The sequence below is a fragment of the Nicotiana tomentosiformis genome, chromosome 10, assembly GCF_000390325.3.
Source record: "Nicotiana tomentosiformis chromosome 10, ASM39032v3, whole genome shotgun sequence".
Classification (NCBI taxonomy): domain Eukaryota; kingdom Viridiplantae; phylum Streptophyta; class Magnoliopsida; order Solanales; family Solanaceae; genus Nicotiana; species Nicotiana tomentosiformis.
This window is the reverse complement of record NC_090821.1, coordinates 520,894-529,325: the sequence shown is the minus strand read 5'-3', so window position 1 is coordinate 529,325 and position 8,432 is coordinate 520,894. Positions and strand designations below refer to the sequence as shown.

At 34.6% G+C, this 8,432-nt stretch overlaps 1 protein-coding gene and 1 long non-coding RNA gene across 2 annotated transcripts; both read left to right on the top strand.

Annotated features, from left to right (window-relative positions):
* Positions 1-966: 966 nt before the first annotated feature.
* On the top strand, positions 967-2,292 carry LOC138900600 (uncharacterized). Its single transcript, XM_070187703.1, has 3 exons — positions 967-1,224; positions 1,426-1,633; positions 1,829-2,292. The coding sequence occupies exons 1-3, from the start codon at positions 967-969 to the stop codon at positions 2,290-2,292; spliced, it is 930 nt and encodes a 309-aa protein (XP_070043804.1).
* A 5,099-nt stretch (positions 2,293-7,391) lies between these two features.
* Positions 7,392-8,176, top strand: LOC104104170 (uncharacterized). The gene is made up of 2 exons (XR_688075.3): positions 7,392-7,528; positions 7,921-8,176. It is a non-coding gene; the product is annotated as an uncharacterized lncRNA (long non-coding RNA).
* The last annotated feature ends 256 nt before the right edge of the window (positions 8,177-8,432 follow it).

Below are 8,432 nucleotides of genomic sequence, written 5' to 3'. Positions count from 1 at the left end.
TGCCTGAAATGTGTGATCATGGCATGTCCAATAGCTGCATTCGTAACTAATTTCTTCAATTTCAATCGATTATTCATATGGCAGTGTGAAGTGAAAGTGTGAAACTATCCTATATATAGTTAGCTCGGGAGCGTATCTACCATGCAGTGTGAAGTGAAAGTGTGAAACTATCCTATATATAGTTAGCTCGGGAGCGTATCTACCATGCTCCTACGGGTTTACATAAACTCAAAAACTTTTGTTCTAATATATATATATATATATATATATATATATATATATATATATATATATATATATATACACACTAAAATATCTACTAAAATATGTGGGGCTCATATTGAATAAAACAAAAAGAAAAGAAGAAAAATGGGATGAGAGGTACCTAACTTTGTTGAAGAAAAATAGGATGGGAGGTGCCTAACTTTGTTGACAACTTTGTTGAAGAAAAATGGGATGGGAGGTGCCTAACTTTGTTGAAACTTTATAGGACTAAATCAACAACAAGCTATCTTCCATGTAGTAGTTGGATGTCATCTCTTACTATAAATAAAGGCCTTCGTTCTTCATTTCAATTACACCAAAACAAAGAGAAACAATAGAAGTTAGAGAGAGTAATCCACAGATTGTAGTCTGTGAGATAAATAGTGAGTGTCAATAATATTGTAGTGAGGTATTTTAAATAAAGAGTATTATTTCTTTTAAAATTGTAGTAGTCTCTTGACACTACTAAGTTATAATATTATAGTGGTAATATTGCTCCGCTCGGGTATTGTATTTGCCTCGTTAAAAGATTTGATGTCATTGTTACTCTCTTTTATTATTATTATTTTCCGTGGATATTATTTCTGGGCAGGATTATTATTTTTCCCAACAACGTGGTATCAGGGCCATGGCGAATATTGGTTCTCTATCTTTCAGTACCCCCGCCTCACAAAAGATAATTATGAGAAATGGTGTCTACATATGAAAGCTGTTCTTGGCTCTCATGATATATGGGAAATCGTAGATAGAGAGTATGCAAAACCCCATATTGTGGAAGCTCTGCCTCAAAATGAAAAAGAGGTCTTGGCAAAGACGAGAAAGAAGGATCAACAAGCCCTCGCGCTCATCCACCAATGTTTGGATGTTGTCATGTTTGAGAAGGTGGCAGATGCTACCACCTCAAAAGAAGCTTGGGGGATTTTGCTCAATTCTCTTCAAGGAGTATACAAGGTGAGGAAGGTAAAACTTCAAACTCTAAGGGCTGATTTTAAAGTTTTAAAAATAAAAGAATTTGAATGCATTTTAGATTATTTTTCAAAAGTAAAGGCTGTTGTAAATCAATTAAGAAGATAAGGTGAGGACATAGAAGATGTCCGCGTGGTAGAAAATATCCTTCGCACTTTAACACCTAAATTTAATTTTGTGGTGTGTGCTATTGAGGAGTCTAAAGATTTAGACTCTATGATGGTAGAGCAATTGGAGGGCTCTTTACAGGCCCATACAGAAAAGATCAAAAGGAGACAAGAAGTGCCATTGGAGCAACTTCTTAAAACTCAGGCATCCTTCAAGGATTATAGAGGTGAAAATAGCTATCGAGTGAATGGATGGGGACAAGGTCGTGGCGGTCGTGGAAGAGGAAGAAGTAACGGTAACAACTTCAATAACGAAGTTAAAATCCACCAGATATTCAGAGGTCGTGGTCGTGGACATAGAGGAGGAAGAGGACGTGGTTACTACCAAGAAAATAGTGAACAAAAGTATGACAAATCAAAAATTGAGTGTTATAATTGTCATAAATTTGGCCATTACTCTTGGTAATGTCGTAGCAATGTTGAAGAAAAAGCTAATCTGGTTGACGACAAGAAAGAAGAAGTTGAGTCAACGTTGTTGATGGCACTCAAGGAAGAAGACAAGGATGATTGTTGCTCGTGGTATTTGGATAATGGAGCAAGCAATCATATGTGTGGATGCAAAGAGAAGTCTGTGGAGATCAATAAAATGGTGAGAGGTAATGTGTCCTTTGGAGATACCTCAAAGATTCAAATCGAAGGGATAGGTATGATTCTGATCTCTTATAAAAATGGTGACCACAAGTTAATTCAAGATGTTTATTATGTCTCAAAATTAAAAAGTGATATTTTGAGTTTGGGCCAACTTCTTGAAAAGGAATATGACATCCACATGAAAAATATGCATCTTTGGCTTAGAGATTCAAATGGAATTCTAATTGCTAAAGTGCATATGGCTAAGAATAGATTATTCTCTCTGAATCTTAAGACAATTGATGCAAAGTATTTGAAGGTCTAATGTGCAAGATGAATCATGGTGTTGGCACATGCGATTTGGGCAATTGAATTTTGAAGCTCTCAAATCAATGGGAGAAAAGAACATGGTGCATGGGATACCATCAATAAGACATCCCAATCAATTGTGTGAAGCTTGTCTCCTAGGAAAATATGCAAGGAGGACTTTTTCAAAGGAGGCCATGTCAAGATCAACCAAACCGCTTCAGCTTGTTTACACTGATGTGTGTGGACCGATCAATCCACCTTCCTTTGGTAAAAGTAAATACTTTCTACTTTTTATTGATGACTTTAGTAGAATGACTTGGTTTATTTCTTGAACCAAAAATTTGAAACTTTTGTTGTTTTTAAAAATTTTAAAGTACTAGTGAAAAAAGAAAATGGCTGTGAAATAAAAGCTTTAAGGTCCGATAGAGGAGGCAAATTCACTTCAAAAGAATTTAATGAATTCCGTCAGCCTCATGGAATTCGTCACCCTTTAACGGTACCTTATTCACCCCAACAAAATAGAGTTGCAGAGAGAAAGAATCGAACGATTCTTAATATGGCTAGATGTATGTTGAAATCTAAAAGTATGCCCAAGAAAATTTGGGTCGAAGTTGTTTCTTGTGCAGTTTATTTGAACAATAGGTCTCCAACAATAAATGTTAAAGATCAAACCCTCAAGAAGCATGGAGTGGAAGAAAACTAAGTGTCAGGCACTTGAAAATCTTTGGGAGCATAGCCTATGCTCATGTGCCACAACAAGGGAGAGCGAAGCTTGACGATCGAAGTGCCAAGCATGTATTTGTTGGCTATGATACGAGTTCAAAAGGCTACAAGTTATATAACCCAAGCAGCAGTAAGGTGGTGGTAAGTCGCGATGTTGAATTTGATGAAAAATTAGCATGGAACTGGGAAGCTCAGGAAGAAACTTCATATGATTTTTTTTAATACTTTGGTGGTGATGAAAAACCAGAGACCGTGGAACTTGTGCTGGATACAACTCAACCTCCTTCTCCAACCAATGTTGCATCTCCTTCTTCTTAAGAAAGTTCAAATGAATAGCCGCAAAGGACAAGGAGTATTCAAGAGCTCTATGAAGACACATAAGAAGTTACAAATTTTGATTCTTTATATTGTCTCTTTGTTGACAGTGAACCAATGAACTTTGATGAAGCTGTTACAGACAAAAGGTGGAGACAAGCCATGGAGGAGAAGATCAAGTCAATAGAAAAGAACAAAACTTGGGAGTTACCAACTCTTCCCAAGGGTCATCGAGCAATTAGAGTTAAATGGGTATACAAGGCAAGAAGAATACTGATGGAGATATAGATAGATACAAGGCACGACTTGTTGCTAAAGTCTACAAGCAAAGGCAAGACATTGACTATGAAGAAGTCTATGCATATGTTTCCCGCATGTAGACGATTTGTTTGCTCATCTCTTTGGCAGCGCAAATGAAGTGGAAGATCCATCAACTAGATGTCAAGTCAGCTTTTTTGAATGGCTATCTTGAAGAAGAAGTCCATGTTGAACAACCATTGATCTTTGTGGTCAAAAACCATGAAGATAAACTATTGCGGTTGAATAAAGCTTTATATGGATTAAAGCATGCCCTACGAGCATGGAATAGTTGCATCGACAAGTATTTTCAAGACAATGGGTTTACTCGTTGTCTCTATGAATATGCTATTTACCTTAAAGTTCATACAAATGGAGATATCTTACTTGTTTGTCTTTATGTTGATGATCTTATTTTTACGGATAATAACCCAAGTTTGTTTGAAACTTTTAAGAAAGATATGTCTCGTGAGTTCGAGATGACAGACGTAGGGCTCATGTCATACTACTTGGGCCTAGAAGTGAAGCAGATGGAGGATGGAATTTTTCTATCAAGAAAGCTATACAAAAGAGATATTGAAGAAGTTCAACATGCTCGATTGCAACCCCGTGAACGCACCGATGGAGAGTGGGACAAAATTGTCCAATTTTGATGAAGGAAAAAAAGTGAATCCCACATTTTTCAAAAGTCTTGTAGGAAGTTTGAGGTACTTGACTTGTACCAGGCTAGATATACTCTTTGCTGTTGGAGTAGTAAGCCGCTTCATGGAAGCTCCTACCTCCATTCACTTGAAGATCACTAGAAGAATTCTTCGTTACCTAAAAGGTACGATCGACTTTAGGTTATTTTATTCTTCTTCTAATGATTTCAACCTTATGGGATTTTGTGATAGTGATTATCCGGGAGATATTGATGATAGAAAAAGTATATCTGGCTTTGTGTTTTTCTTGGGTGATTCTGTTATTTCTTGGAGTTCAAAGAAACAGTCCATAATTACTCTCTCGACTTGTGAAGCCGAATATATAGTAGCAACATCATGTACATATCATGCTATTTGGCTAATAAGATTATTGAAGGAGCTCAATTTGCCACAAATTGAAGTTACCGAGATTTGTATTGATAACAAATCTGCATAGGCACTTGCCAAGAATCCGGTGTATCATGATCCAAGCAAGCATATGGATACAAGATATTACTTCATCAGAGAGTGCATTGCCAAGAAGGAAGTCAAGGTCAAATATGTGAAGTCTCATGATCATGCTGCAGATATCTTTACAAAGCCTCTTAAGTTTGAGGATTTTCAGAGATTGAGATCAAGTCTTGGAATGAAAAAGAAAAATCAAAATTAAGGAAGATATTTGTGGGGCTCATATTGAAGAAAATAAAAAGAAAAAAAGAAAAATGGGATGGGAGGTGCCTAACTTTGTTGAAGAAAAATAGGGTGGGAGGTGCCTAACCTTGTTGACAACTTTGTTGAAGAAAAATGGGATGGGAGGTGCCTAACTTTGTTGAAACATTATAGGATTAAATCAACAACAAGCCAATTTTTTTTGTAGTAGTTGGATGACATCTCTTACTATAAATAGAGGCCTCCATTCTTCATTTCAATTACACCAAAACAAAGAGAAGCAATAGAAGTTAGAGAGAGTAATCTACAGATTGTAGTCTGTGAGATAAATGGTGAGTGTCAATAATATTGTAGTGAGGTATTTTAAATAAAAAGTGTTATTTCTTTCAAAATTATAGTAGTCTCTTGACACTACTAACATGTAATATTATAGTGATAATATTGTTCCGCTCGAGTATTATATTTACCATGTTAAAAGAGTTGGTATCGTTGTTACTCTCTTGTGTTATTATTATTTTCCGTGAATATTATTTCTGGGCGAGATTATTATTTTTTCCAACAAAATAATGATAAATATTTGATCATGAAGCTAATTATTATTTCATATTAACTTGATATCATTGTAAAAACTCATAAAGTTCAACTGATGGACCTGCATCTCGTTAGCTCCCTGTTTTTGTTATGAGCCTTCTCTTCACATGGCTCTCATAAAACACCGTCCCAGTAGCTAAATTGATTTTCAACAAGAATTCCATTAGTATATTAGGATTATACTCCCTCCGTTTCAATTTATGTGAACCTATTTTTTTTTTAGTCTGTGCCAAAAAGAATGGCTCCTTTTCTTATTTGGAAATAATTTACCCTTATGCAATGATTTATAACCAAACAAAATATATGTGCATCATTTTATACCACAAATTCAAAAGTCTTATCTCTTTTCTTAAACTCCGTACCCAATCAAATGAGTTCACATAAATTAAAACGGATGGAGTATTTACTTTTAAATGGTTATACAGTTTTAAAGTCTCTTCTTGGCATGAATATTCCTACATACCGTAGAGGCATATAATTTTGAATGTTAAGTTATTAAGGGGTCGTTTGGTATGTGAGATAAGGGATAGTAACCTCAAAATTAGTTCGGGATTATTTTTTTTTGCGTTTAGTTGAATTTTTGAACTCGGGATTGGCAATCTCAGGATTAATTAATCTCATAATTGGATATTATTTTATCCACATTGAGAGTGCGATAATAATCTCGTGATTAATTAATCTCGAGAGAAATACTAAAATAACATAGATGTCCTTCTCCAAGGCTTTTCCCCCAATGCCTTTAAACAATCCAAGATTAAAATTGAAAATAAAAGTTTATCCCAACTTATCTATTATACACCTAATACATATTTATATTATAATACCGTGTATATAAATATTTTTAGCGACTATGTTTAATTTAGGGAATATTTTTAGCGAGTATGTTTAATTTAGGGAATATTATTTTAATATTTAAATTAAAACAACTGAGGGTATTTTATTAAACTTATCAGTTACAGTACTGTACGATACAGTCAAATTAAATAACAAAAATATTATTTAACAACAGCAAACGATACAATCTATTCAAACGTTATATCCTTAAAACGATACAATACAATACAGTACAATACGATACATTATAAAACTATGAGTAACAATGATCCAAACGGAGTGTTAATTAATACGTTATAAGTTGGAACATTTTCCATCAGAAATAAAGGACGTGATGTTTGGTTGTTACCAAATTTTTAGCTTGAGTTTTCCCGTCTCTCCTCAGCTTCTCTTTTTTCTCTCTTAGCATGGCTATGCAAATAAAGATGAATCATTTGTTTTAAAATTGGTTCATTTATATATTATGCTATTCCACATCTAATTTTGAGACATTGCTTATAGTAGTTAAAGAATAAAAATACCACAACTCCAGTTTTTATTTACTTTTTTTCCTGTTCTGTTATCTTCTTAATTGGAGTTTGGATTTTTTGAGATCGAATTCCTCTTGTTTGGCCTAATTAACGTGTTTTGGTTTGGATCAAATCTTACTCATTTTTTACTAAATAAAGATAGACCAAAGCTTGGGGACCGACACCAATTTAGGCCAAGACCAAGAGGAGTTGGATCATTATTAGAGAACTAATTCATAATTCGAGCATGTTTTTTTTCGGAAGAATCTATATATATATATATATATATAGATATATATATAATTGAGGGCCTAGCCAAGGTGATTTGGCACTTCTAATAAATCAGGAAATGTATTTATCTATTATCTCCTCTCTTTTTTTTAGATTTATCCCTCTCATTTCAACATAATAATAATCAATTATTAAATAACAATGGCACCGTTTCAATTACTTATACTTCCGTTAAGACCTATGAACGAGGAATAAAGCCCCCGATTCACAATCGACAAGCGAAAACTTAGGCTTTTCCATTTCAAGAGTGTGCGCGAAGCCACGTCTCTTTGCCACCATTATGATTTCATTCAAGGAAATCTCACAGGCATTCAGATGAATCTTCACAAGTTTTTCACCACCGGTAAACCTTGAACTTTGGTACCTTGAATCTTCACAAGTTTACGGTAACTTTCTATAAATTCTCTATTCTCATGTGTTTGAGTTGGATATGACTGACTGTAATTTCCTTCAGAAACACTGGTTGTAACCTATTGTTTTTATATGTAATCACCCCTCCCCTAAAAATGAAAATTGTCATCTATCGTCGACATGATCATGTTAGAGGCATTTCTGAAAACAGGAAGAGTGATGACTGGGTCAACTCTAGAATTCAGGAAAAAAGTGTCAATTCATCCATGGTAGTATTATCAGGTCTTTCTAGGGCATTTGCATTAATCAGTGAGAACAAGTTCTTCTATAAACAATGCCGAGATAACGTGAGCATAACATCTTTCTTCTTTATTGTATTGGCAGGTTAGAGTTATTTGAGCAGTTTATTGGCATGAGTTGCTGATAAGAGTTAAGACATCATATTCTGGCTGGCTGATGGTCTTAACGAGGAAAGATTATACTATTTTTGTTACCTGCATTGTAGCACTATAGATTTTGAATTTTGGATATTCTTATATTTGTAAAATGGTATACGGGTACAAAGGAGGGGAAAGTGAACGAATGCCAAGAAAACAAACTGAGAGACCCAAAGGCAAAATATTCGGACAAAGAAGGAAAAGTTGAATTAGTATTTCAGAAAACATAAAGAAGAAGCATATCGCAACATTACTAACACTTCACTTTTGTTAACATCATTCGCTTAATGTGTTTTACTTTACGTTGGCTTTCGAAATTTTCATTTTTATTCTATTTGATTTACATTTATGTGATCAAAATTTTTATTTTTACGCAAGGTGTTTCTTCCTTTCTTTTATTAAGCAGTCCGCAAAGACGGATTCAGGATTTGATGGCTACGGGTACCATGGACGGATGCA

What these genes read in the sequence shown, in the direction of transcription:
- LOC138900600 (XM_070187703.1), top strand. Translation starts at nt 967, where the DNA reads ATGAAAGCTGTTCTTGGCTCTCATGATATATGGGAAATCGTAGATAGA. An exon ending in GAGTATACAAGGTGAGGAAG is followed by an intron (nt 1,225 to 1,425) that starts GTAAAACTTCAA and finishes TGTGCTATTGAG; the next exon opens with GAGTCTAAAGATTTAGACTC. An exon ending in TGGAAGAGGAAGAAGTAACG is followed by an intron (nt 1,634 to 1,828) that starts GTAACAACTTCA and finishes TTGAAGAAAAAG; the next exon opens with CTAATCTGGTTGACGACAAG.